A 23644-nucleotide genomic window follows, 5' to 3' on the forward strand; every position below is an offset into this window, starting at 1 on the left:
CTACCTACTTGGGACCCCACGCTCACCTGGTTAGAGGGTGAGGGGTAGGCACGGCTCGCAGCTTGAAGCATCACTCGAGGACCACAGGAAAACATTTCCTCATGCTGAATGTGAAACCTCCAGCTGGGCCGAAATCTCACGGCCTCACCAGGGGCTAAGGGGGTGTGGGTGAGGAGCTTCATGTCACCCCTGTGAGCAGTAACCTTGGTGATGTTCTGGGCCAGCCCCAACACTGGGAGGACGAAGGGGTGCTGAGGGCTCTGCCAGGTCTCTGGTGTGAAACCACAGGGCCGTCTGGGTTCTTGAGGGTCTGCCACAGGATCACAAGTTGTTTGCTCCCAGGACCAGGGTCTTACTTCTCAGCTCCCCTGGCCCAGGGGCCCGCCCAACAGAGCAGGCTTGCTGGAGTCCCAGGCCTGCAGGCAGAGGGTCCTGGGTGGGCTGTGGGTGGAGCCATGTGTGGAAGCTGGGTCTGCTGGGAGAGTGGGAGGCCAGCTCCCACTCCCTCTGCCCCTGTATGAGTGCTGGGCACACCCTTGCAGTAGTGGGTTCCCCAGCACAGGCTGATGGGCCGTCCCTCTCCCCAGCGGCCAGCGACAGCGACTACCCCCCCGGGGAGATGTTCCTGGACAGCGACGTGAACCCAGAGGACCCGGGCGTGGACGGCGTGCTGGCCGGTATCACCCTGGTGGGCTGTGCCACCCGCTGCAATGTGCCACGGAGCAACTGCTCCTCCCGAGGGGACACCCCGGTGCTAGACAAGGGGCAGGGTGAGTCCTGGGTGAGTTTCCCCCATACCCTCATTCCCACCTTTCTGCCCAGCCCAAGCTCACCTCTCCTAACACAGGGGAGGTGGCCACCATCGCCAACGGGAAGGTCAACCCGTCCCAGTCCACAGAGGAGGCCACAGAGGCTACGGAGGTGCCAGACCCTGGGCCCAGCGAGCCAGAGACGGCCACATTGCGGCCCGGGCCTCTCACAGAGCACGTCTTCACTGACCCGGCCCCCACCCCATCCTCTGGCCCCCAGCCTGGCAGGTGAGCAGGAGCGGAGGGGAGGCTTGCAGAGGTGGGAAGGGCCTAGGGGTCTTGGGGCAGGTGCATGCCCCGTGGCCCCCCTGGAGCCACCATCCTTCCTGCAGTGAGAATGGGCCAGAGCCTGACAGCAGCAGCACGCAACCAGAGCCGGAGCCCAGCGGGGACCCCACAGGAGCAGGCAGCAGTGCTGCACCCACCATGTGGCTGGGAGCCCAGAACGGCTGGTAGGAAGGGTCCAGGGCAAGGTGGAGGGAGGGTCCTGGGTGAGTCCCTCGCCCATTGCCACTTCTTTCTACAGGCTCTACGTGCACTCGGCTGTGGCCAACTGGAAGAAGTGCCTGCACTCCATCAAGCTGAAGGACTCCGTGCTGAGCCTGGTGTGGGTGACCCAGGCTGAGGGCCGGGGCGTCACGGGGGAACAGGGCGGAGGGGGCCTGCACAGCCTGGCCCAAACCAGGCTCACCGCATTCCTGTTTCAGGCATGTCAAAGGCCGTGTGCTGGTGGCTCTGGCGGACGGGACCCTGGCCATCTTCCACCGTGGTGAAGGTGGGGCCTGGCAGCACGGGGTGTGTGGGTGGCAGCTGATGGCCCTGGCAGTGTTTAGCCAAGGGACTCCCGGGGTTCCAGGCCTCTCCTTAGCCTGGCAGTGGGTATCTCAACCCCTGATATCCTGAGCAGAGGTGGGGCCCAGCCAGGCCTGAGCAGGTGTTCGGGGCTCCCTCCAGATGGCCAGTGGGATCTGAGCAACTATCACCTAATGGACCTGGGCCACCCGCACCACTCCATCCGCTGCATGGCTGTTGTGTACGACCGCGTGTGGTGTGGCTACAAGAACAAGGTGCACGTCATCCAGCCCAAGACCATGCAGATTGAGGCGAGTGCTGGCCAGGGCCCCCAGGGAGGGGAAGAGGCTCCTGCCAGCCAGCAGCTCTCCGGCACCTTCCATACAGAAGTCCACAAAGCCCCATGTGGGTCTCACCCTCCCGGCACCTTCCATGCGGAAGTCCACAAAGCCCCATGTGGGTCTCACCCTCCCGGCACCTTCCATACGGAAGTCCACAAAGCCCCATGTGGGTCTCACCCTCCCGGCACCTTCCATACGGAAGTCCACAAAGCCCCATGTGGGTCTCACCCTCCCGGCACCTTCCATACGGAAGTCCACAAAGCCCCATGTGGGTCTCACCCTCCCGGCACCTTCCATACGGAAGTCCACAAAGCCCCATGTGGGTCTCACCCTCCCGGCACCTTCCATACAGAAGTCCACAAAGCCCCATGTGGGTCTCACCCTCCCTATACTGCCTATGAGTCACGCTCGAACAGGCGCAAAGAAGATCTGAGGGGGCTATAGGTGGCCCTGGGGCTGTGGCAGGTTTGGGGCTCCCCACTTCCTCTCCTCTCCCCAGCCCCGTTGATGGGCAACCATGACTCCACAGAAGTCATTTGACGCCCACCCGCGGCGGGAGAGCCAGGTGCGGCAGCTGGCGTGGATCGGCGATGGCGTATGGGTGTCCATCCGCCTGGACTCCACCCTGCGGCTCTACCACGCACACACGCACCAGCACCTACAGGACGTGGACATTGAGCCCTACGTCAGCAAGATGCTGGGTGAGGGGCCATGCCAGGTGGGGTGGCGGGGGGCTCAAGGCCAGCCGCCCTGACCACTCTCCCCCCACAGGCACCGGCAAACTGGGTTTCTCCTTCGTGCGCATCACAGCCCTGCTTGTCGCGGGCAGCCGGCTCTGGGTGGGCACTGGCAACGGAGTGGTCATCTCCATCCCCCTGACAGAGAGTGAGTGGCATGCACCCCTGCAGGGGCAGTGGTGCTGCCAGAGGTGTCCATGGGTTCCCGGGGGTGGCTCTGCAGGGCCACATGGGAGGGTGCCTCGCTGCCCCTTCGCTGACCACTCTCCTCTTCTCCCATGCTCCTCCTGTGTCCCCAGCTGTGGTCCTGCACCGAGGCCAGCTCCTGGGGCTCCGAGGTAAGCCCAGCCACCTCCTGTTCCCCCACGGAGCCTCTCCCACCCTCCATCTGTATGCGGGCTCAGCGCCTCTGGGTTCTCTCCCTGCAGCCAATAAGACATCCCCCACCTCCGGGGAGGGCGCCCGTCCTGGGGGCATCATCCACGTGTACGGCGATGACAGCAGTGACAGGGCGGCCAGCAGCTTCATCCCCTACTGTTCCATGGCCCAGGCCCAGCTCTGCTTCCACGGGCACCGCGATGCTGTGAAGTTCTTTGTCTCGGTGCCAGGTGAGGCTGGGCCCCTCCTGCCATCCACATCCCCTGCACGCCAGTGGTTGCCGCCTCCCCCAGGAGGCCACTGTCCTGAATCGCTTCCGCCATCCCAGGGAATGTGCTGGCCACCTTGAACGGGAGTGTGCTAGACAGCCCAGCTGAGGGCCCTGGGCCAGCTGCCCCTGCCTCGGAGGCCGAGGGTCAGAAGCTGCGGAACGTGCTGGTGCTGAGCGGCGGGGAGGGCTACATCGACTTCCGCATTGGTGAGCGGGGCCCAGGGACGGGACTGAGGTTGGGCGCGGGGGGAGCCTGGCCCTCACTCTGCTGCCTTGCCTGCAGGAGACGGAGAGGACGACGAGACGGAGGAGGGCACAGGGGACATAAGCCAGGTGAAGCCCGTGCTGTCCAAGGCGGAGCGCAGTCACATCATCGTGTGGCAGGTGTCCTACACCCCCGAGTGAGGCCGCTGCCCTGCCTGGCCCGACCTGTACATAGGACCCCCGACCACCTGACCCCCGCCTGCCCTGCGGGGTAGCCAGCCAGGCGCCGCCGCCCCTCTTCTAACCTCTCAACCTGCAGCTTTCACCTGAGTCTGGTCCCCTCCAGCGGGCAGGAAGTGCGGGGATGCCCATCACCCCTCCGGCGGGCAGGGAGTGCGGGGATGCCAGTCAGCTGGGAGGAGAAGGGAGGGGTGCTTCCACCAGAGGGGAAGATGCTCTCGGGACAGTTTCCCGGCGGCTCCTGGCCAGCTTCCAGCCCAGAGTCCTCAAGTCCAGGGCACCTTGGGCCCAGCGCAGGCAGGACCCAAGGTGGCCCTGGCTCCACCCTGGGCCTCCTACTCCCCAGCACCCCTGGAGGAGGCAGGGGCTCCCCACCGCCGAGGCTGCCTGCCCTGGGCCCACCTCTGCATGCTGCTCATGGGGCCACCCTGCCTCCCGGGCCCTCACTCTGCCTAGGGGAGCTGGGCCAGGCACTAGCCTTTGCCCAGGGAGGTGGGCCTCGGGCTGCCCAGGTGCCTGCACCCCAGCTGGCCTTCTCTGGGGCCTCCCCGTCCTCAAGCCTCTATCCTCTGTCTGTCCCCCCCCACCGGCTGTCCCCTGCCCAGGGAGCTGGCATGAAAGCACGAGGCCCAGCTCCCTCGGGCAGCTGCTTGAGAAGAGAGACTGCTACCCCATCCTGCCCACGCGGGCAGGCTCTCGCCGTGTCCCCCCAGGCTCTGCCTGGGCAGAAGACTCACCTTGGAGGAGTGGGCCTTGGAGTCCTGTCCCTCCCAGAAGCCCCCAGGGTGGGATTTCTCAGGCTGCCAGGGCAGGCCCAGGCCTCAGGAAGAAGGGGAGGCCCCTGGCCTCTCCGGGTTCAGTCCTAGGACGCAGGCTCAGCCTCAGGTTGATGGGGGATAATGTGCTCCTGGGGCCTGCCTCCTGCACGGGGCTCCACGGAGCCCAGCTCCCAGACACGCTACTAAGTGCCTAGGGTTGCCCGCTGTGGCCTGCTCCCCGGGAGCAAGAGGCCACCAAGCAGAGGCCCATGGGGCTGAGGATGGAGCCGCCCCTAGCCGACTCCAAGCCCGTAGCGGGCAGAGGCCACCCTGGACTGCTCTCCCTGTCCAGCCGGGCCTCGCTGGCCTACTCCTACCTTCCAGGCCCACTGCACTCCTGTCTGGGAGGCCCTGATGAGGGCAGCCCAGCCCCCGCACCCACCCCCAACCAGAGAAGCACAGATCTTGGGGAGCTGCCCCACAAGCCCCGCTGGCCACCGTGGGCTGCAGCCACTGCGCTGCTGGCTTCTCCCCACCATCCCTGCCACCTCCACTGTGATGTATGTCTGCTCCCTCGTCTGTTCCCCCAGGATCTCGAAGTGACTCCGGGCTGAGCAGTGGTGCGGCTGGGGGAGGGGTGACGATTCTCCTCAGGCTTTGGCCCTGCAAGCAAACCCACATATCTGCTCTGTATGTAATAAACGTCTGTTTCTGGACCCAAACCGACACGAAAACGAGGACTTCACTTTATTATAAAAAGAAACGTTGGACCATGTTGGGCTGGGCACCAGGACAGTGTCCTGGCACGTTTCCAGGCGAGCCGCGCAGGCTCCTGGAGCAGCTCCTCGGGCAGGAAGCCCTGTACGCCAGGGATTGGAGAGGCCCCCGCCACCTTCGATGCAACGTCCTGACAGGTGGATGTTCCAAGCGCTGCGGGGTGGGGCCAGAAGCCCGGCCACCTGGCCCCTGGAGGAGGCTGGGGTGTCAGAGCCTCTGCGAGGCGCACCTGCCGGGCTACTCATACAGCCAGTGCCCGGCGCTGTCCTCCCAGCACAGGAGCTCGTCTGCGCGGAACCACAGCGCGATCTCGCGGCGGGCACTCTCCACCGAGTCGCTGCCGTGAATCAAGTTCCTGAACGGAAGAGGCGCGCGTGAGCGCGGGAAGGAGAGCTCCGGCACGGGTCCCACGAGGGCCGAATTGGGGGAGGCCGGACGGGGCTGGGCCCGTCCCCGGGGCGAGCCTTACTTGCCAACCTCGATGCAGAAATCCCCGCGGATGGTGCCGGGCGGGGCGTCGGCCGGGTTCGTGGCCCCGATGAGCGCCCGCGAGGTGCGCACCACGTCCAGCCCCTGCCATACCTGTGCGGGGGACGGGGGCGGTATCACGCAGGGGTGGGGTCCCGGGGCCGTCCGCCCGCTTCCCGGGCACTCACCATGGCCACCACCGGCCCGGAGGCCATGTACTTGACCAGGCGGCCGTAGAACGGGCGTTCACGCAGCTCGGCGTAGTGCTCGCGCAGCAGCTCCTCAGAGGCCTGCGGAAGGGTCAGGCCGCCTGCGCCCGCACCCGGCACCCAGGCGTCCCCAGGTCCCCAGGTCCCCGCCCCCCTTCCCCCCACACCGCGCCCCCGCTCGCCCACCGCGCCCCGCGCCCCCACCTGCACCAGCTTCAGCGCCACCAACTTGAAGCCCTTCCTCTCGAAGCGCCGCACGATCTCGCCCACCAGCCGCCGCTGCACGCCGTCCGGCTTCACGGCCAGGAAGGTGCGCTCGTGTGCGCCGGTGCAAGCTGCGGGGCAGGCGGGGACGTGGCGTCAGACCGGCCCAGCACCGGCCGCCCACCCCCCGCCCGCGCCGCTCCGCTCCGCTCACCGGCGGGGAAGAGGTTGGCGAAGATAGTCAGCACCAGGCAGATCATGATGGCGGTGCGGGCGCGGGCTCCGCGGGGCGGGGCGGTGGCGCCCGGGGCGGGGCCTGCGCTTAAAGAGGCCTGGTCCCGGCGCGGCGGCCTCCGCGGACGCACTCAGGGAGGCTGCTTCACTTGCACCCCGGAACCCAGCAGCCGTGGGGGGCCAGAGGGCAGCTGCGGAGGCCAAGTCTCCTCCAGTGGCTCGGACACTAACTGTATCCCCCACAACCCGCCCAGGTGGTTCCACCCACGCGGCGCCCTGCTCCGCACCGCCCGAGCCCCCGCCCCCCGGCCAGGGCCAAGACCACAACATCAGCCCTTCTCTCCCCGGTCCTAAAGACAGCGCGCAGACACCGCAACCCGGGGTACTTCTTTTCTCTTTATTCCCTTTCATAGCTTCTGCCGGGATCCAGGCAAAGAGAGCACTAATGGGGGAAGGGGAGTTAGCGCTTCCCGCTTTCCCCAGCGTGAGCCTGCGGAGTTGGTGTGGGGGCAGCAGGGCCAGAGGAAAAACATAGGTGGCGATTTGCCCCAGCCCTCCCCACTAAAATGCAGATCCTCAGAAAACGTCGCGGAAGGTGACCTCCCAGCTCCGAGGGGCAGACTCGGGTGTAACGCGAAGACGGTTTCTTTCATCTACAAGATCCCTGCTGCCTCACAGCCCCTCAGGCCACCCTCTGGTTCTGGCATTCTAGACGGGGGTGCCCTTGGCCCTTCCTTTGTCCTCCTGTTTTGCAGGGTAGTCCCAGGGTTCCATGCGTGTCCTCTGCACATTCAGCATGGGCTCCTCGGTGCTAGTGTCTCCATTTTTCTGTCGTTCTGCGAGAATCATGGCCCGGAGGAGCGGCGGGTACGGCACGGAGGCCAGGCTGTCCTCCGGCGCCGGCGTGAACGCGGTGAAGGCCTCCTCCTCGTGCTTGGGCACCAGCCGCCAGTCATGGTACATGACGTGTTCCATCTCCCGCGCCTCGCTCTCCGTCTTCCCTGATGAAGGAAAAGAGGTGTGCTGCACACACATTTGCTGTGCCGTCGGTGGTCGGCATCGAACTGCCGCGCACCCGCTCTCCACCAGCTCTCCCGAGCCTTACCTTTGAAGGTCAGGATGCCCCAGGCCCTCCCGTGGTCCAAGTTCTGCAAAACCAGAGGGAAGCGAGGTCAGCTCGCAAGGCTCTCGGCCCCCGAGATCAGGAGGTGGGAGCCTCAGACACGCAAACCTGCAGGGAGGAGGGGAGGCGGGGAGACCAGGCGGCTGCAGGGGCGGGGTGCGGACGGGGTGCACGCACCTGCGCCGTGTAGTCGGGCTGCACCCGCGTGAGGCGCCAGTAGCACGGCTCATCGTGCTGCCACAGCCAGGACTTGCGCGTGACCAGGCGGCCCATGCCGAAGAGCGGGAGGCGGCCGAGCAGCTGGAAGAGGCGGCTCTCGCGGCGCACGTCGGCCCAGGCCCGGACCGGCAGCCGGCGTCCAGAGAACGGCCGCGTCAGGGTCTCGTAGTCCACAGCGTACAGCTGTGAGTCGCGCGGCCTGTTTAGTTTCTCCCGCAGGGCGCGCACGCGGCGGGCCAGCTCCGCAATCAGCCGCGGACGCACCTTCTTCCGCGCCATGGCGGACCCGCGTCCTCAGCGCTGCGGCCGGAAGCCGCCGGAAGAGGCCGGTGTCCCAGGCTAAAGTGTTCGGGCGCGGCCGGAAGCGAAAAAGAAGTCGGTCCGGCCATGGCGCGGGTTGGACCCGGGAGGGCGGGGGTCTCTCGCCAGGGCGGCGGCCGGGGACGGGGCGGGAGCGGTCAGCGGCGACCTCCAACCTGGGAGATCTCAGACTCCGACGCTGAGGGCCCCTCCGGCTCGGAGGCCGCCCCGAGAGCCCGGGACCCAGCAGGGGAGCGCAGGGCGGCTGCCGAGGAGTTGCGGCTGCTACGGCCGGAGCAGGTCCTGAAGCGCCTGGCGGTGTGCGTGGACCCAGGTGCGGCGGAGGGCACGGGCGACGCTCGGGGCAGGAAAGGCCTTTCTCCGCCAGGCGGCGCCCTCCGTCCGACGGGGCGGGGCGCGCGCGCCGAGGGTCCTGGGGCCGGGCGCGCTTCCCAGTCGGGGGTTTGTGCCGAATGCAAGCTGCCGGGTCCGCGCCCCCGCCCAGGTAGGGCGCTCGCGAGGGTGGAGGGAAGCAGTGACCGCGCTCCTCTCCCCTGGTCCCAGCCATCCTGGAAGACGCTGGTGCCGACGTCCTGATGGAGGCCCTGGAGGCCCTGGGCTGCGAGTGCCGCATCGAGCCCCAGCGCCCGGCCCGCAGCCTGCGGTGGACCCGAGCGAGTCCCGACCCCTGCCCCCGCAGCGTGAGTGCTCGCGGGTTCCCGAGGGCCAGCCCCGAGTTGGCTGTTTTGCTTCCATGATTTCAGTCCTGGAGCTGTCCCTGGGCGGTGCGCGTCTCGCGGATGGTAAACCACGGATGGAGAACGGAAAGTGGGGGTGCCCAAGCCGTTCTGCTGGTAAAGAGCCGAGCTGGCTGGATAAGGTTCCGGCCGGAGTCAGGCTGTGGTCAGGATTCCTGCCGGCCCCAGAGACCTGACCTGGGCTTCTGTAGAGCAGTCCTGTCAGGACCTGGGCTTGGCTGGGGCCACGGACCGCGTTGCTGCTAGACTGCCCAGGCAGGGCCCCTGGGGCACCCGGGGTTGAGACAGGCAGCAGCGCGTCTCCATGTCCCCACAGCTGCCTTCTGAAGTGTGGACTGCAGATGAACAGGAATTCCTGCTGCTGCTGGACCCCGAGGAGTTTCTGCAGGGCGTCGCCACACTGACCCAGGTGCTCGGGTGGTGGCAGTAGTCCGTCTCCAGTTAGGACGGGTGGGTTCCCAGCCGGGAGGCGCCTGCGCTGCCGGTCCCTGCCCTTGTAGACGGGGCTGGAGGGGGCATGGGGCAGGCCAGGATTCCTCTCTGATCCGAAACCGTAGAGGTTTCTAGGGTGAGATGGAGAAAGGTCCTCCTGTGGAGGCTACAGCTGCTCCTAGAGGGTCCTGAGAAGTGCCAGGAGGCCGGGGTCTGGGCAGTAGGCTGCAGGCGGGCTGTGTTCGTCCTCTGACAGCGGACAGCCCGGCCCCTGCCTGCAAGGAGCAGTGCTCAGGTGCTGTTGCACCAGGCAGCGTGGGGTTAGGCCAGACCCTTGCCAGGTCCCTGTGTCCAAGGATGAGTCTCTCAAGGCCCTGCTTTGTGCTAGGTTAAAGCTAGGCTGGAATACAGAGGTGGACCGGGATGAGGGGCTCAGTGGAACTGAGATGTGCCCAGGCAGCCACTCCAGGGGTCTCCTTAGCCGCCTTGGCATCGTGGGAGGCACAGAGCTGGTTTTCTCGAAGGGTAACAGAACAGGCTCGTCTGGGCACCCCTGGCTCTTTCTCAGGGTTGCTGTTCTGCAAACCAGCTGTGGCCTGGTGGCCCATGACCCTGAGCCGCAGCCTCCTGTGAACAACTGTGCCACACGTTCTCATCTTCAGATCTCTGGCCCGACTCGCTGGGTGCCCTGGATCTCCCCTGAGACCACCGCGCGGTCCCACCTGGCTGTCATCGGGCTGGATGCCTACCTGTGGTACCACTCACTCATGCCCACAGCAGGAGTGGCTGGGATGGGGGTTCAGGGGAGGTGGGCACACTTCTGGGGTTGCTGTGGCATAGCTGATCCCACTTCCCCTGGTGGGCTCTGGCAGAGGCCACGCTCGGGCAGGGCAGGCCCCATGGGGAACAGGGAGGAATGGTCACCTCTGTTCAGGTCTCGCCAGCACGTTGCCCCGGGGACACAGCAGCCGGAAAGCCCGAAGGTGGCCGGTGCCGAGGTGGCCATCGGCTGGCCGCAGGTGGAAGAGGTGAGGGCCTGTCTGAGCTGGGTGAGTCAGGTGGCCTGGGTCCCGGTGATTGGGCTGCTGGCTGGGTTTGGTTCCCAGCGTGGCACATGGCGCAGCTATCAGCTGTGTCCCAGGGAGCCTTCCTCTGGCTCGTGCCCACCAGCTTGCCTCCTCCCCAGGCCCTGGTGCTCCTGCAGCTCTGGGCAAACCTGGACGTGCTACTGGTGGCCTCGTGGCAGGAGCTGAGTCAGCACGTGTGCGCCATCACCAAGGCTCTCGCCCAGTGTCCCCTCAAGTGCGTGACACCTGGACTGAAGGGGGCAGGGGGCAGGATCACCTCAAGGTGGTGGCAGTGCCTCCCCGGCCTATGGGGAGCTGCTCAGCTGAGGTTCTAAAAGGCTTCTCCCTGTCCTTCCCTGTCCCCAGGCAGTACCGGGAATCCCAGGCCTTTTCCTTCTGCACAGCAGGGCGCTGGGCAGCCGGCGAGCCGGTGGCAAGAGACGGCACAGGGCTGCGGGGGGCCTGGCGGAGGCAGATCAGGCAGTTTAGTCGAGTCAGCCCAGCCGTGGCCGATGCGGTGGTCACAGCCTTCCCCTCCCCTCGCCTTCTGCAGCAGGTGGGCCCCTCCCTCCTCGAACCCCTCCAGGTGCAGAGGCCCAGTCCCCAGGCACCCTCTCATACCTCCGCCTGCCCCTAGGCGCTCGAGGCCTGCAGCACGGAGCAGGAGCGCATGGGCCTCCTGGCTGACCTCCCCGTGCTGCCCAGTGAAGGCGGGCGTCCCCGCAGGGTGGGGCCTGACCTCTCCCGCCGCATCTGCCTCTTCCTGACCACGGCCAACCCCGACCTCCTGCTGGACCTGGGCTCCTGACCACACATGGGACCACCAGGACAGCATGCAGCCTTGGGGACAGACCAGATACCCTGGCGCAGTGGGGGAGGACCCCAGCCATACGTGGGTTGGGTTCTCAGCCTCTGGCTGAGCAGGTCTGACCTCGGGGAGGGTGGGTGGTTGCTGGGGAAGTTTTAGGTAGTTGGGATGAGAAGAGGGGCTTCTGGCTGGCAGATGGCTGGTGGTTCCTGTGCTGAGTCCTGGACACACGGGCCACAGGGGAGCTCAGCAGCAGGGCTGTGTGCTCCCCCCCCCACACACACACACACATTGGCAGGGGCCAGAAGGCAGCACCAGGGCCCCACTGCCACCTGGAGGCTTGGGGTGTGGCACCCTCAGCCAGCAGCAGTAGGGGACTCCTGAGGATGTCGGGGGCAGTGAAACCTGGGAGAAGGCCCAGGATGCTCGCAAGCCTGGTCTCTGCATGGATGTGTTTCAGCTCACGCCACGTGGGTGTTAGACATCAACTCTACATTTATTGCAGTCACTTAAGTCTATGACGGCGGGGCAGCCGCCGACAGCATGCAGAGCAAGTTAGGAAAATCCAAGTCCCTGTGGGAAGAGCAACGGCGGGCTCCAGCCAGGCCCTCCTCACAGCCTCCCACAAGACCTGGGGCTCAGGGCAGCTGCTTCCCCACCCAGCACAGCAGCAGAGGGTCCCTAGAGCCTCCACAGAAAGGACTGTCCCAGCCTCAGGAGGCAAGAGATAGCTCCCTCCGGACGGGCCTCATCCAACTCCGCCCTGGAGTGTAGCTGGAAGGAAGGGACAGGAAACGGCCGTCCCAGCCCAAGAAGACAGTTTCCACTGGGAAGTTAGGTCCGGCGGCAGCGCTTCCTCTGGCAGGGCCGGGGCTCTCGACTGCTGGGGTGGGCCGAGGTCGCTGCCTGGGGATCAGACACTGGGGCCTTGCGTCGGCTGCAACTCATGCTCAGGACCCAGCCCAGCTTGTTGTGTAGCACCTGCTTGAGGCCTGGCGGCAGGGGCAGGCCCTCCAGCGTGTCCCCCGAGTCTGGCCGCAGCTGGCGCAGGCGGTGGCAGCAGAGGTACTGGAGGGACGTGGCGCTGGCGCAGGAACGGGTAACCTTCATGCTGCTTCGGGCTGCCGTGGAGCACACCATCGGGTAGAACCTCTTGTTCTGCAGCTTGGTGGCTGCCACGCCTGGAAGGGAGGAGCCTAGCCTGAACCCCGGGCAGGGAAGGGGACAGCTACCGAGCACAGCCCCTCAGACCACATGCTACAGTCACCTAGGTGGGCAGCTGACACAGCTGAGGCAAGGCAGAGGGTGCAAGTGCTGGCCCTGCCACTCCAGCCTGGCCTCGCTGTCCCAGCCCCTGGGACCCTGGGGCCTCAGGCTTCTGGGAGGAACCCTTTCAGGAAACCTCAGTGTCCGCTGGGCTGGGGTGGGGTGGCCACCTCCCTCAGGGTGACAGCTGAGAGGAGCTCAAGTCCTGTGGCGGCCTCACCTATGCACTTCCTGTTCTTGAAGAAGGTGAGCGTGCCGTGCCAGGTGTCCAGGTGCACACCGATGATGGAGCCCTGGCCGAACCGCGACGAGAAGCTGGTCTTGTCTCCCTTGTGGTGGAGGAGGCCTGGGGGCAGCCAGGGTTGGGGTGAGCCCAGGAGCTCCAGGCTCGGCCCCGCCCCACCCTGGGCCTCACGCACCCGTGTAGGAGAGGCCCCAGCTGTCCTCATCCCTGCCCAGCAGGCTGCAGAACGTGTGGCGGTATTTGTCCAGGTCCACATCCGATGTCCCGATGCCTACCATCTAGGAACAGGGGACGGGCAGAGGCCACTCTGGGCCACTGGGGCCAGGCCCCCCAGAAGCACCCCGGACCAGAGCAACTTACCATGTCGGTGCCGTAGACGGGCGAGGTCATCTTGATCTCCCAGAAGTGCTGGCCCTCCCCCAGCTCCTTGGTGCCCCGGATGGCCGCTGTGCCACAGCTGTACTCCATGTGGAAGCTGACCTTGCGGTTGTCACAGCTCAGCAAGGTGGCTGACGACTTATTCAAGTCATCCCAGACCCAGTCGAAATCTGTAAGAGAGGCCCAAGCTGGGGCAGCCCTGAGAGCTCCATGGGGCTCTGCCCTGCCCACCCCTAGGCCCGCCCGCAGTGCAATCCCAGCAGGGGCCGGACCCCATCTCACACTCGTCTTCCTCTCCGCATCGACAGTCCTTGCCCCGGTGGGCCGAGTGCAGGTTGCTACAGAAGGAGGCCTCGCTCTGCCCGGCACAGTCACAGAAGGACTCGCCGGTCACAGGCACCGCACTGGGGATGGATGGCGGCAGCGCAGAGTACTCGGGGTCGGAGTCCGAGTCGCTGTGCTGGGAGAGAAGGACCAGCTGTTCCTGCCTGTCGCCCGCTCCTGTCCTCTCACCCCTGCCCTCTGCCAGCCCAGCCTGAGTCTCTTCCTCCCCTTCCCTGAGCCACCCAGGGAAGGATGGGGGTCCAGGCCTCCAGGGACTTCACAGGACCCCGAGTGCACGGCCCAGGCTCCTTCCCAACAGGCTCCAGCTCTGCCCCATTCTGCACGACCAGGAGGCCCTGGAGGCCCAGCCACTGAGCGACAGCCAAGGCCGCCTGGCCTCCCAGTGGTTTCTAGATGGTGGATGAGCCCTGGCCTGCCCTACCTGCCCAGAGCTGAGACGGTGTGGACACCTTCCCTGCTCCGCCAGCCCTGCAGGGGCCCCAGGCAAGGCCACCACCCCCGCACCAGGCCCAGCTGCAACCACCTGGCCTCAGGGCAGCCCCACCACACTGTGGCCCAATGACCTTCCTGTTACCTGAGCAGACCCTGCCTCACCACAGGGTCCCATTGCCCAGTGCCCACTACAGGCCCCACCCCTCCTGGTGCCAGCTTCAGCGGTCACCTGAGGCTTCTCCAGCCCCTTCATCCCTGTTCTGTTTTTCTTCTTTTGCTTCACTGAAGTTCTCCTTGGTCCTGATTCTTGGCCTCCTCCCACTGAAATGTGAGCTCCTTGTGGGAGGCGGGGCCCCTCCCAGCCTCCTCCCTGTCACAGGCTTTGTGGGTGCAACCCAGGGCCTGAATGGACCAGAGGGTCAGCAGGGAGAGTGCTAAGTGACCAGGGGGGCCCTGTGGCAGAAGCCTTGGGACAGTGAGGGTACAGGTTGGGGGCTGGTCCAGGAGAAACCACAGGTGACCATGACATGGGCGCCACCAGCTTCCAGGTGAACGTGGACCTATCCAAAGCCACCTTCAGGGCAGGACACTGTCGTCTCTGGAGGGGACGGCCCCACCCAACAGACAAGGCAGGCCCAGAGGACTCTACCGCACTGCCTAGAAGTGGGGGTCCCCAAAGCCAGGGTAGACCCACTGAGTCAGAAGCCAGGGCACAGAACTGAGCACTTGTGCAGCAGGTCCAGGGCTGGGCTCCCTGGAGAAGGAGACAGACGGAACGCCACTGCCTACCTCCTGCCCACAACGGACTGCAGGCCCATTTGGTGACAGGACAAGCAGCCCCTGTGTGTCGGACACTGCCCGGCCCGTAGGCACGCCTGCATGCCACAGCCACGAGCCTGTGAGGCTCAGGCCATGTGGCCTGCAGGAGCTGGAGGCGGGCGGGAAGGCAGGTCAGCGCCTCTCCCTGGCTGGAGCAGGGAGCTCCAGGAGACCCCAGGACAGCCCCCACCCAGTGGGGAAGACCTGCTTCCCAATTTGCCCCCAAGGCCTAGTGGGCCCACCGGGCTCAGGGAGTCCTCACTCGGAGGGGAGCCCAGCCCCTCCCAGGATGCCTGGCTGAGTCTGAACAACTGCGCAGGGGAGCTGTGACAGCAGAGAGCAGCAGCAGGTCACACAAGCAGCAGCCCCGGAAGGACACGGCCCATGGTGACAGAGGACAAGCAGCATGCGTGTGTCAGACACTGGCCTGTGGACACGCCCGCATCCCACAGCCATGACCCTGCGAGGCCAGGACAGACTGCTGCAGGGCACATGACCTGTGGCAGCTAGAAGTGGGGCAGGAAGGCACAGCCACGCTCCTACTGTGGTCCAAGGGAGATATCAGGAAACCAACTGGGAAATCACCCCCGACAGGAACCCCCACCCCTCCCAGCCTCACTGTACCCCATCAGGCCAGGCAGCTGCCCTCAGGGTCTGCTAAAGTGGGGGTCAGGGGCCATGGATGCAGGTAGATCTGCCTGCAAAGCCCACAGGCACATCAGATCATCTGGGCTGTTCTGAACACCTTCAGGTTCCTGGGCCTCCCTAAGCGGGTGCAGAAATTTTTATCTTCAAGTACCAGGATTTTGTTTTGGTTTAACACACATGTATGTGAACAAAGAGCATGTGTTTGCACTGGCAGAAGCGTCCGATAGGACACGTAGCAAGTTAACGACGGCCACCTCCAGAAGTGGACTGGGTAAACCAAAGAATTTTTTTGTTTTGTTTTGTTTTCGAGTCAGGGTCTAGCTGTGTCACCCAGGCTGCAATGCAGTGGTGTGATCACAGCTCACTACGGCCTTGACCTCCCTGGCTCAAGCAATCCTCCCACCTCAGCTTCCTGAGTAGTTTGGGATTTTGGCACGTGCCACCACGCCTGGCAAATTTTTAAATTTTTTGTACAGACAGTTTCACCATGTTGCCCAGGCAGGTCTCAAATTCCTGGGCTCAAGTGATTCTCCAGCTTCAGCCTCCCAAAGTGCTAGGATTTATGGGTGTGAGCCACAGTGCCCAGCCCCAGAGTGGAGGATTTCTGTTGAATGAACCAAAAACAATTGCCAACCTCGCCATAGACCATGGATTTCAGAGGAGAAAGCACAGTGAAGAATGCAGTGTGTTCTGAGGTCCCGTCACCCGAGGCTTTGTGTGTCCTTTGCCAAATTAAAGAGTCTCACAGAATGTGGTGTACCCAGCAGACAGGCCCAGCGTTGGCCTGGTCCTCTGGCCTCAGAAGCATCTTCCCCTCCGATTGATTCCCTGTTCAGGTAATGCCTGTCTGCCTGCCTAGGGCATCTCCACACCTTAGCCCAGCCATGTCCGCCTGGCCCCCTGGGACCTACCTGCCCATCAGAGTCGTAGCCCCAGTTAGTGGAGCCTGCTAGAGCCACAGCCCGGGCATCTGCGTCTCGGCGGGCTGCACTCAGGACGAAGTGCCAGGCCCTGCTGCTCCGGGGGCGTCTGGCCATGGTGGAAAGAATCTAGAAGAAAACACAGGCTGTGGGCAAAGGAAGACTCACAGCGCTCCCAGCCCTGAGCTTCCAGGCTGGGCCACGGACCCACTCAAAGTGGGGACTGCAGGGGCCGCGCCGGTGCCCAGCCAGGGCTCCAGAACGCTTCAGGAGCCCGTACCTCACTCCAGGATCTGAGCAGCTCAATAAAACCTAGATACATCCTGTGAAACGCCACCCAGACACCCATGCCTCCGGAATGCGAATCCCAGCCCAGTCTCCTGCTCCACCTCACGAACCTGGCCGCCCCGCCCGCCTGTCCCGCAGGCACTTCAAACCTCCACTCGCTCCTCCTCCGTCGTCCAGTTTGACAAATGGCATCTCCGGCCTCTCAGTTCCTCATGCCAGAAGCACGGTGGTCACCCCTCCCTGACACCTTCCCCTCATGCCCGGCCCGACCGCCGCACCCGCCTGCATCCTCCTCCCGCCACCATCTCCCGGGCCACACGGCTCAGCTCGCTACCGCCAGGGCTCCTCGTGAAACAAATCTTAAAACCTGCTCAGCGCTGGCCGCTGTTCCGGCATAAAATGCAAAAGGCTGCGAGGGCCAGGTCTGCGCTTCCCAGGCCACCTACCTGGCCCCTCCCTCGCCAGCTCCGGGGTCCCCGCCCCGCTCCCCGTGGGTTCCGCCTCGCCTTCCAGGGCCGACCCCTGCGCCGGGCTCGCGGCTGGCAACGCCCGCTGGGCCCCGGGCGGGGTTTCAGGGAGGCCGGGGAGGATCGCGGCGCCCGGACCGCCGAAACCTGTCCAACCCCAGGCGAGCGCGGGTGCAGCCGGAGCCGCCCGGCCTGGCTGTCCCCTCCCGCGGGCGCGCGGGTTCCGGAGTCGGCGGCGCCTGGGAAGCCTTTCTCGGGCGCGGCCCTCAGGAGAGGAACAAAAGCGGTGCCCTGGCCGCGCTGCTACCGCCGCGCCCGCAAGGTCAGCGCGCCCGCCCCGAGCCCGGGACCGCGGCCAGGAGACCCGCCGCTCACCTGCAGCCCCCGCAGCGCGCTCCGCTGGCCCGGCCCTGACCCACTTTCCTCCCGGGCGCGAGACGTAAACAATCCCCGCCCCCTGCACCCATTGGCTCCGGCGGCGAGGGGCGGGCACACCTGTCTCGGAGCTTCGAGCGGGGGGGCGGGAGTCGGGAGACAAAGCTATTGCCGAGAGGTTTCGGGAACTGTCAATCGTGATCCAACGTTCCTATTGGCCAGTCCCCAAGCGACGGGCGACAAAGCCCGCGCGCCCATTGGACCCGGGGGGGAGGCGGTCGCGCAGGCCGCGTTGACACGAAAGTAGGTCCGTGCCCGCGTCGTCATCTGCGCCGGAATCTGCGGCACCGGCGAGGGAGCTCCTCCTGCGATCTGATTGGCTGAGATAGCAGGACTAGGCCTATCAAGAGGAGCCAGGGGTGGGCACGCACTGCCCATTGGCTGGAAGGCCCTTCGCTCCATCTGGGAGGCTGACGGCCGGCGGGCGGAAGCGCAGGGCAGACGGGAGCTCCTGGCGGCGGCGGGATGGAGGCGGCGGCCGGTGAGTGGCGGGCCAGGGAGCGGAGCCGGGACGGGGCCTTGCCTGGGGCCCCGCCGCGCCCTATCCCGGGGCGACCTCGCTGCGTCGCGCGCCTCCGGTGCGACCATCACCGGCCGGCATGGCTGGGCCGGGCCAGAGGCCGCGGCGCGGGCGTTTTCTAAACACGGTCGTTTTCCGCGTGCCGCAGATTCGATGCGGAAGGTCCGTGACCTCGGAGGGCCTGAGTCGTGGAGCTGGGGGAGGTTTTAAAGGAAACTTTGTGGAGCACCGCGTTGTAGGCGGGCGCAGTGGCGCCTGTGGGCCCCGGTACGCTGGAGGTCGCGAGGTCGCGGCCGCGGTAGCAGCTGCACCGCAGCCCAGGCAGGAGCGAGACCGTGTCTTTAAATAGGTCACACGCGCATAGTCATGAAAGTAAGACGGACGCCGGCGTCCCCTGCTTTTAGTTATTTGTGGAAGTGGCGCTCTAAGTTCAGAAAAGTGAAAGTTGCGCGGGACGGAATTCACACCCGTGCGGACGATGCGTTCGCCAGGTCAGCGCCGCGGGCCCTCCTGAGTAGTGGGAGCCGCATTTCTCTTCCAAGAGACCTCGAGTCCGGTACCCAAAAGAACGGTCTTGTAGCACAACTCTGACACATTAGAAATCCAGTGCTGGAGTCTTATATCAGAGGAGAAGCCTGGAAAAGCCTGTCCTTATTATCAGGACGGATTTATTACAAAGTAAGGATATTACTGAGATTGGTGGAAGCTTTTTTTTTTTTTTCTTTTTTGAGACAGGGTCTTACTATCGCTAAGGCTGGGGTGCAGTGGCGCGATCATAACTCACTGCAGCCTTGACCTCCTGGGCTCAAGCGACCCTCCCACCTCAGCCTCCTGAGTACCTGGGACCACAGGATGCACCACCCTGCCTGGCTCATTTTTTAATGTGTAGACATGGGGTCTTAATGCGTTGTTGAGAGTGGTCTGGAACTCCTGGGCTGAAGTGATCCTTCCACTTTGGCCTCTCAGAGTGCTGGGATTACAGGCGTGAGCCACTGCACCTAGTCCAAGCTTTTATTTTTTTTGTTGTGGGGAGACGGAGACTCTCTCTGTTACCCAGGCTGGAGTGCAGTGGCACAATCTCGATGACGGCTCACTGCAACCTCGACCTCCCAGGTTCAAGCAATTCTGCCTCAACCTCCCAAATAGCTGGGATAATAGGTACGCACCACCCTGCCTGTCTAATTTTTTTGTATTTTTAGTAGAGACAGGGTTTCGCCATGTTGGCCAGGATGGTCTCAATTTCCTGACCTCGTGATCCCCCTGCATCACGAAAGTGATGCATCCCAAAGTGCTGGGATTACAGACGTGAGCCACCGCGCCCGGCCCCAAGCTTTCTTTAAATGGGGAAAATATGCACATAAAAATTCAGAAGCCCTAGATTGGGCAAGGAGATGGCGCTCAGCCTCCGTCCTGTGCTTCCAGCACAGCCGCGCCTCCCGGCAGGCTTATGCTAACTGTGCTTTGCTGAGAACGGGCTTAGGAGCTGCCTCAGTTTGCTGAGAAGTGAAACGTTCTTGGGGGAACCTTCAGGGTTGTTGTCCTGGTTCCCTAACACTAGTCCCTGCGTTTACCATGGTGCTCAGCCCAACCCACCAGACAAGCACAGTTCCCATCTCTGCCAACAAGGAAAGCCCCTGGGGGTTAACCCTGCCGCTGGCGCCAGCACCGATGGCAGTGTGGCGGTCAGGACCCAGACCTGACATAAGTGCCCACCCCTCTCTGCGCAGGTCACTTCCAGCACCCCTTGGTGTTGCAGGGATTTAAGTCAGGGGTGACTGTCTCAGGGGTGACCGCGAGGCTGTGCTCTCGGGGCTTTGTGTTTGCAGGAGTGTGGGGCTGGGGCTGGCTTTTCTGTGTCCCCGGGGGGAGACCTCAGGCAGCCTCTGTAGGTCCGAGGACCTGCCTGCGTGCCAGGTTCTCCCGGGAGGCTTTGGGCTTGGGGGGCCTTTGAACCTGCCCTTGAGAGGCGGATCAGTTCGGGGTGGTTTCTCCGCGTCGTGTGTGGAGCCCTCACGTGCGCCCTCCAGGGACCTGTCAGCAATGGAGCAGCGTGCTGGAGACCAGGGGCGTGACCTCAGCGGGGGCGCTGGGGGGAGAGGGCAGGAGTTTTGCCAAGGTGTCTGCCACCGCGTGGCAGGGACAGGACGGGACCCTGGAAGGAAGAGGAGCTGGGGCTGTGCGGGGAGCAGCCAGCTGCCCTCACCTACTGCACACTGCAGGAGCCGAGAGCCAGGGACGCCGGTGTGCAACGCGTGGTTGTTGCCACCCTGGGCCCTCAGCTGCCAGCATCCCTCCTGAGAACTGGAGGCCCAGGGCAGCCTCTGCTGCCTCTGCCGAGCCCGGGGTGCATGGACTGGGGAAAGGGTGGAGTCCATTTGGTTTCCGTTAGAATTAGCAGGGGGCTGGCAGTCTCATGATCGTGACACTCACGTGTGCGAGCTTGCACACGCCTGCGCATGAAGGAGCGCACGCACCGAGAGGAGAGTTGGGCAGTTTCCGCTGTCAGCAGCACAGCCTCAGGCGGGTGCAGGGAGTGCCGTAGTCTTAGAGGGACCCCCCGGGTCTGGGGCTGCAGGGGACCTGCCTGGAGGTCTTTCCATCAGGGCGAAGCCGGGCAGGGGCCGCCTCTGGATCTGGCGATTCACCACTGCCCCGCTCAGAATGTGGGTGCAGGAGGTGGTGGGTGACCCCGTGTGTGGGCACAGTGGGCACCAGGAGCCCTGACCTTCTCTGTCGTGTCTCTCACCAGAGCCTGGAAACCTGGCCGGCATCAGGCACATCATCCTGGTCCTCTCAGGAAAAGGGGGCGTTGGGAAAAGCACCATCTCCACGGAACTGGCCCTGGCCCTGCGCCATGCAGGCAAGAAGGTGAGCGCCCTGCCCCTCACTGGGCGGAGCCCCAGGCAGCCACCTGCATCCCGGCAGAGGCCTGGCGGTGCCCCTGGCCTAGGCTATGCCCCTCCTTGCAGGTGGGGATCCTGGACGTGGACCTGTGTGGCCCCAGCATCCCGCGCATGTTTGGGGCGCAGGGCAGGGCCGTGCACCAGTGTGACCGCGGCTGGGCACCCGTCTTCCTGGACCGGGAGCAGAGCATCTCGCTCATGTCCGTGGGCTTCCTGCTGGAGAAGCCGGACGAGGCCGTGGTGTGGAGAGGCCCCAAGAAGAATGGTAACGGCCGGGCGGCCTGTCCGCTGTCCTGATCGAAGGTGTTAGCGTCGGTGCCGGCCTCTCCCGTGGAAATGCCCCCCTCCAGCAGCCAGGCCTGTGCCTGGGACCTGCACAGGACACCCGCGACCAGGCCCAGGGCTCTGGCTGGGGGTGTCTCGAGTTGGGTCTGTGCTGCCACACAGCTGACCCCCATTCCCGGTCAGAGGGAGCGGGGTCTGCTGAGACCCTGGCCACGGCATGCGGGGACCTGGGGCCCCCGTGGGGCAGGTCGTCGGGCAGAGCTGAGGGGGTTCTGGTGCCTCTGGAGCAGGTGGCATTAGACGCCCCCAAAGGCAGGGAGAGGCTGGTGGGAGTGAGGCACAGAATCTGGGTGCACCAGGGGGCGTCCACCACGGAGAATCTGGGTGCTCCCATGTGTGGCGACAGACCCCTGGAGGGTCCTGGCCCCGTGTTCTCATTTGGGGCCGTGGGGAGTCGGAGGGGGGCTTTGTGGGCTGGGGCTGGATGCTGGAGAAAGGGACGCTGTAGACGGCCCTGGCCCCATCTTTGCCCTCCTGGTCAGGGCCTGGCCGGCTCCTGCGTCGCTCCAGGGCCTCCCGAGAGCCTGTGATGGAGGCTGGTGGCAAGTGACACGGGATGGACTGCAGCTCCTCGGCCTGACCTGGCTGGTTCTTAGTGGCACAGGGCCATGTGTGCAGACCTGCCCTGCCCTGACCGCCCCGTCTGTGCCGTCTTTGCAGCGCTGATAAAGCAGTTTGTGTCCGACGTGGCCTGGGGGGAGCTGGACTACCTGGTGGTGGACACGCCCCCGGGGACCTCCGATGAGCACATGGCTACCATAGAAGCCCTGCGCCCCTACCAACCCCTGGGGGCCCTCGTGGTCACCACACCCCAGGTACCGCTGCGGCACCTTCCCAAGTCCCTGTGGGCTACTTCCCAGCGGGCTGGGCGGGTCTCCCTGCCTGTGCGCCTGGCCGAGCCCAGCAGACCGCAGCCTTGGCTCCCGCCCCTCAGGCGGTGTCCGTGGGGGACGTGAGGCGCGAGCTGACCTTCTGCAGGAAGACGGGCGTGCGGGTGATGGGGGTCGTGGAGAACATGAGCGGCTTCACCTGCCCACACTGCACAGTGAGTCCCGGGGGTTGCAGGGGGACCGAGGCAGCGCCTGACCGGTGGGGGTGGCAGGCAGGCCGAGGCGGGGCCTTGGGTGGTGCTGGGCTCACTGCCATCTCCTAGGAGTGCACCAGCGTCTTCTCCAGGGGCGGCGGGGAGGAGCTGGCCCGGCTCGCCGGGGTGCCCTTCTTAGGTAAGTGTTCCAAGCTGGTGCTGGGGTCCCGGCCTCCCATTCCGTCTCTGCCCTGGGTGGGTTTGACCTCCGTGCCCCCGGGGCCCGAGGGAGAGGAGGGGATGGGAGCTGTTTCCCTCTCACGCCGCACCACTGCGACCTGTGGCTCATCCACCCGCGCCCTCCTCAAGGCCCTCTACGGGCACGGGTGGTTCGGGTGCGTCCGCTTTTGGCCAGCTGAGCCCATGCTGGGAGCGGGAGGTGCAGACACAGCGCCACCGCCTCCACTGTGCCCTGCAGGGTCTGTGCCCCTGGACCCCGAGCTCACGAGGAGCCTGGAGGAGGGCCACGACTTCATCCGGGAGTTCCCCGGGAGCCCCACCTTCGCCGCACTCACCTCCATAGCACGGAGGATTCTGGACGCGACGCCCACATGCCTCCCCTGACTGAGGCCGCCTCGAAGCTGCCTTCCAGAGCCACCGAGGGCTCTGGTCCAGCCTCTCGGAGAAACAGAGCGGGCTCGGTTCCCGGGCCCTGCAGGGGCAGGCCCAGGCGGCGCCAACGGGAGAGCAGCTCGCTGACCAGCGCTGCCCCAGGGATGTATCAGGCACCAGCAGCTCTGCCTGGTTGGCCTGTGGCTGAGAGGACAGCTCGGGCCCTGGTGCTGTGGCCTGGGTGCCCTGCAGCTGTGAGACGGGGGCGGCTTGGGCTCTCCTCCCTTCCACGTTTCCCACCTGTGCCCCTGGCAGCCGCGTGTCCACATGATTGGCAGAGCACAGGACTTCCGCAGTCCTCAGGTGACCCCGGGCCGCCAGCACCCTGGGGTCACTGTCATCTGCGTGAAGCTGGGGGAGCGCTCCCTAAGGGGGCGAACTGACCTCAGGCCTGTCTTGTAACTGTAGAGGAGCCTACCATTAAACGTGTCCGCTGCTGTGATGACGAGTTTGACGTTTCTAGAGTCTTCTGTCCTTCGGGGTCAGATAGCACCTGCCTCTGTAAGTGCCTGGCCTGGGCCGGCAGGTTCGTCAGCTTCGGTGTCAACAAGCCCCTGGGTCCAGGTGCTGATGCGTTCGCATCAAATGTGGGGATCTGGGGAGATGTTGTGATAAATCTGAGAGCCGGGCGCTTTGCTATGGAAGAATGGCCTCCCTGGGACACTGCGGGACCCCTCCTGGGACTGAGACCAGAAGTCGGGTTGAGAAGGGAGCTCCGATCCCAGGGGCCTCCTGTACCTCTTCCCAGTGAGACCCGGAAGGAGAGCCGTTCCAGAAAGCAGAACGCGTTGTTCTTCCCAAAGGAAGAG

At 65.0% G+C, this 23644-nt stretch overlaps 6 protein-coding genes across 37 annotated transcripts in view; 3 read left to right on the forward strand and 3 right to left on the reverse strand.

Moving 5' to 3' along the window:
* MAPK8IP3 (mitogen-activated protein kinase 8 interacting protein 3) overlaps positions 1–5264 on the forward strand; it is a 63173-nt gene extending 57909 nt beyond the window's left edge. For all 17 annotated transcript variants that reach the window (XM_005590875.4, XM_005590880.4, XM_005590877.4 and 14 more), the window contains 12 exons: positions 588–770; positions 848–1037; positions 1142–1261; positions 1336–1416; positions 1517–1584; positions 1764–1912; positions 2472–2643; positions 2714–2827; positions 2979–3017; positions 3108–3287; positions 3386–3535; positions 3612–5264. In XM_005590875.4, coding sequence (XP_005590932.2) covers positions 588–770; positions 848–1037; positions 1142–1261; positions 1336–1416; positions 1517–1584; positions 1764–1912; positions 2472–2643; positions 2714–2827; positions 2979–3017; positions 3108–3287; positions 3386–3535; positions 3612–3733 — 1568 coding nt within the window. In that variant the 3' untranslated portion in view covers positions 3734–5264. The remainder of the gene's footprint in view (positions 1–587; positions 771–847; positions 1038–1141; positions 1262–1335; positions 1417–1516; positions 1585–1763; positions 1913–2471; positions 2644–2713; positions 2828–2978; positions 3018–3107; positions 3288–3385; positions 3536–3611) is intronic.
* NME3 (NME/NM23 nucleoside diphosphate kinase 3) lies at positions 5255–6472 on the reverse strand. Of its 4 annotated transcripts, none has more exons than XM_045382417.2 (5): positions 6403–6472; positions 6189–6319; positions 5964–6065; positions 5785–5889; positions 5255–5662 (listed from the first exon to the last, which is right to left on the reverse strand). In XM_045382417.2, exons 1-5 carry the CDS (start codon positions 6446–6448, stop codon positions 5549–5551), a joined length of 498 nt encoding a protein of 165 aa, XP_045238352.1. In that variant the 5' UTR covers positions 6449–6472; the 3' UTR covers positions 5255–5548. The 4 variants fall into 4 exon arrangements, with proteins under 4 accessions (XP_045238352.1, XP_045238351.1, XP_073884638.1 ...); XM_045382416.2 differs by having other exon boundaries at positions 5777–5889; XM_074028537.1 differs by lacking the exon at positions 5964–6065.
* A 329-nt stretch (positions 6473–6801) lies between these two features.
* Positions 6802–8079, reverse strand: MRPS34 (mitochondrial ribosomal protein S34). The gene is made up of 3 exons (XM_005590896.5): positions 7723–8079; positions 7528–7570; positions 6802–7423 (listed from the first exon to the last, which is right to left on the reverse strand). The coding sequence occupies exons 1-3, from the start codon at positions 8041–8043 to the stop codon at positions 7131–7133; spliced, it is 657 nt and encodes a 218-aa protein (XP_005590953.3). The 5' UTR covers positions 8044–8079; the 3' UTR covers positions 6802–7130.
* Positions 8080–8130: 51 nt separating this feature from the next.
* On the forward strand, positions 8131–16517 carry EME2 (essential meiotic structure-specific endonuclease subunit 2). 5 transcript variants are annotated; one of them, XM_074028531.1, is made up of 9 exons: positions 8131–8398; positions 8629–8765; positions 9139–9231; positions 9643–9791; positions 9917–10008; positions 10189–10282; positions 10441–10556; positions 10688–10877; positions 10959–16517. In XM_074028531.1, the coding sequence occupies exons 4-9, from the start codon at positions 9678–9680 to the stop codon at positions 11127–11129; spliced, it is 777 nt and encodes a 258-aa protein (XP_073884632.1). In that variant the 5' UTR covers positions 8131–8398; positions 8629–8765; positions 9139–9231; positions 9643–9677; the 3' UTR covers positions 11130–16517. The 5 variants fall into 5 exon arrangements, with proteins under 5 accessions (XP_073884632.1, XP_073884631.1, XP_005590952.3 ...); XM_074028530.1 differs by having other exon boundaries at positions 9917–10282; XM_005590895.5 differs by lacking the exon at positions 9643–9791.
* On the reverse strand, positions 11607–17353 carry SPSB3 (splA/ryanodine receptor domain and SOCS box containing 3). 5 transcript variants are annotated; one of them, XM_005590892.5, is made up of 7 exons: positions 17312–17353; positions 16173–16310; positions 13300–13477; positions 13000–13187; positions 12815–12917; positions 12616–12741; positions 11607–12310 (listed from the first exon to the last, which is right to left on the reverse strand). In XM_005590892.5, the coding sequence occupies exons 2-7, from the start codon at positions 16296–16298 to the stop codon at positions 11964–11966; spliced, it is 1068 nt and encodes a 355-aa protein (XP_005590949.1). In that variant the 5' UTR covers positions 16299–16310; positions 17312–17353; the 3' UTR covers positions 11607–11963. The 5 variants fall into 5 exon arrangements, with proteins under 5 accessions (XP_005590949.1, XP_005590950.1, XP_015297794.1 ...); XM_005590893.5 differs by having other exon boundaries at positions 16916–17353; XM_015442308.4 differs by having other exon boundaries at positions 16619–17353.
* A 430-nt stretch (positions 17354–17783) lies between these two features.
* On the forward strand, positions 17784–23283 carry NUBP2 (NUBP iron-sulfur cluster assembly factor 2, cytosolic). 5 transcript variants are annotated; one of them, XM_065537699.2, is made up of 7 exons: positions 17784–18053; positions 20641–20759; positions 20861–21059; positions 21800–21954; positions 22074–22184; positions 22293–22362; positions 22642–23283. In XM_065537699.2, exons 3-7 carry the CDS (start codon positions 20906–20908, stop codon positions 22785–22787), a joined length of 636 nt encoding a protein of 211 aa, XP_065393771.1. In that variant the 5' UTR covers positions 17784–18053; positions 20641–20759; positions 20861–20905; the 3' UTR covers positions 22788–23283. The 5 variants fall into 5 exon arrangements, with proteins under 5 accessions (XP_065393771.1, XP_005590948.3, XP_045238347.2 ...); XM_005590891.5 differs by having other exon boundaries at positions 17784–17852; XM_045382412.3 differs by lacking the exon at positions 20861–21059.
* Positions 23284–23644: the final 361 nt, after the last annotated feature.

This window comes from Macaca fascicularis, chromosome 20 (genome assembly GCF_037993035.2).
Source record: "Macaca fascicularis isolate 582-1 chromosome 20, T2T-MFA8v1.1".
In the NCBI taxonomy this organism is placed as follows: Eukaryota; Metazoa; Chordata; class Mammalia; order Primates; family Cercopithecidae; genus Macaca; species Macaca fascicularis.

What these genes read in the sequence shown, in the direction of transcription:
- NME3 (XM_045382416.2), bottom strand. Translation starts at nt 6,448, where the DNA reads ATGATCTGCCTGGTGCTGACTATCTTCGCCAACCTCTTCCCCGCCG. An exon ending in CGCCAACCTCTTCCCCGCCG is followed by an intron (nt 6,320 to 6,402) that starts GTGAGCGGAGCG and finishes CCTGCCCCGCAG; the next exon opens with CTTGCACCGGCGCACACGAG. An exon ending in TGGCGCTGAAGCTGGTGCAG is followed by an intron (nt 6,066 to 6,188) that starts GTGGGGGCGCGG and finishes ACCCTTCCGCAG; the next exon opens with GCCTCTGAGGAGCTGCTGCG.
- MRPS34 (XM_005590896.5), bottom strand. Translation starts at nt 8,043, where the DNA reads ATGGCGCGGAAGAAGGTGCGTCCGCGGCTGATTGCGGAGCTGGCCCGC. An exon ending in AGCCCGACTACACGGCGCAG is followed by an intron (nt 7,571 to 7,722) that starts GTGCGTGCACCC and finishes CTGGTTTTGCAG; the next exon opens with AACTTGGACCACGGGAGGGC. An exon ending in GGGCATCCTGACCTTCAAAG is followed by an intron (nt 7,424 to 7,527) that starts GTAAGGCTCGGG and finishes TTCCTTCATCAG; the next exon opens with GGAAGACGGAGAGCGAGGCG.
- EME2 (XM_015442307.4), top strand. Translation starts at nt 8,152, where the DNA reads ATGGCGCGGGTTGGACCCGGGAGGGCGGGGGTCTCTCGCCAGGGCGGC. An exon ending in CCGACCCCTGCCCCCGCAGC is followed by an intron (nt 8,766 to 9,138) that starts GTGAGTGCTCGC and finishes ATGTCCCCACAG; the next exon opens with CTGCCTTCTGAAGTGTGGAC. An exon ending in CCCCTCGCCTTCTGCAGCAG is followed by an intron (nt 10,878 to 10,958) that starts GTGGGCCCCTCC and finishes GCCTGCCCCTAG; the next exon opens with GCGCTCGAGGCCTGCAGCAC.
- SPSB3 (XM_005590892.5), bottom strand. Translation starts at nt 16,298, where the DNA reads ATGGCCAGACGCCCCCGGAGCAGCAGGGCCTGGCACTTCGTCCTGAGT. An exon ending in GCTACGACTCTGATGGGCAG is followed by an intron (nt 13,478 to 16,172) that starts GTAGGTCCCAGG and finishes CTTCTCTCCCAG; the next exon opens with CACAGCGACTCGGACTCCGA. An exon ending in ATGCGGAGAGGAAGACGAGT is followed by an intron (nt 13,188 to 13,299) that starts GTGAGATGGGGT and finishes CCTCTCTTACAG; the next exon opens with ATTTCGACTGGGTCTGGGAT.
- NUBP2 (XM_045382411.3), top strand. An exon ending in GAGAGGCCCCAAGAAGAATG is followed by an intron (nt 21,060 to 22,073) that starts GTAACGGCCGGG and finishes CCCGCCCCTCAG; the next exon opens with GCGGTGTCCGTGGGGGACGT. An exon ending in CGCCGGGGTGCCCTTCTTAG is followed by an intron (nt 22,363 to 22,641) that starts GTAAGTGTTCCA and finishes TGTGCCCTGCAG; the next exon opens with GGTCTGTGCCCCTGGACCCC.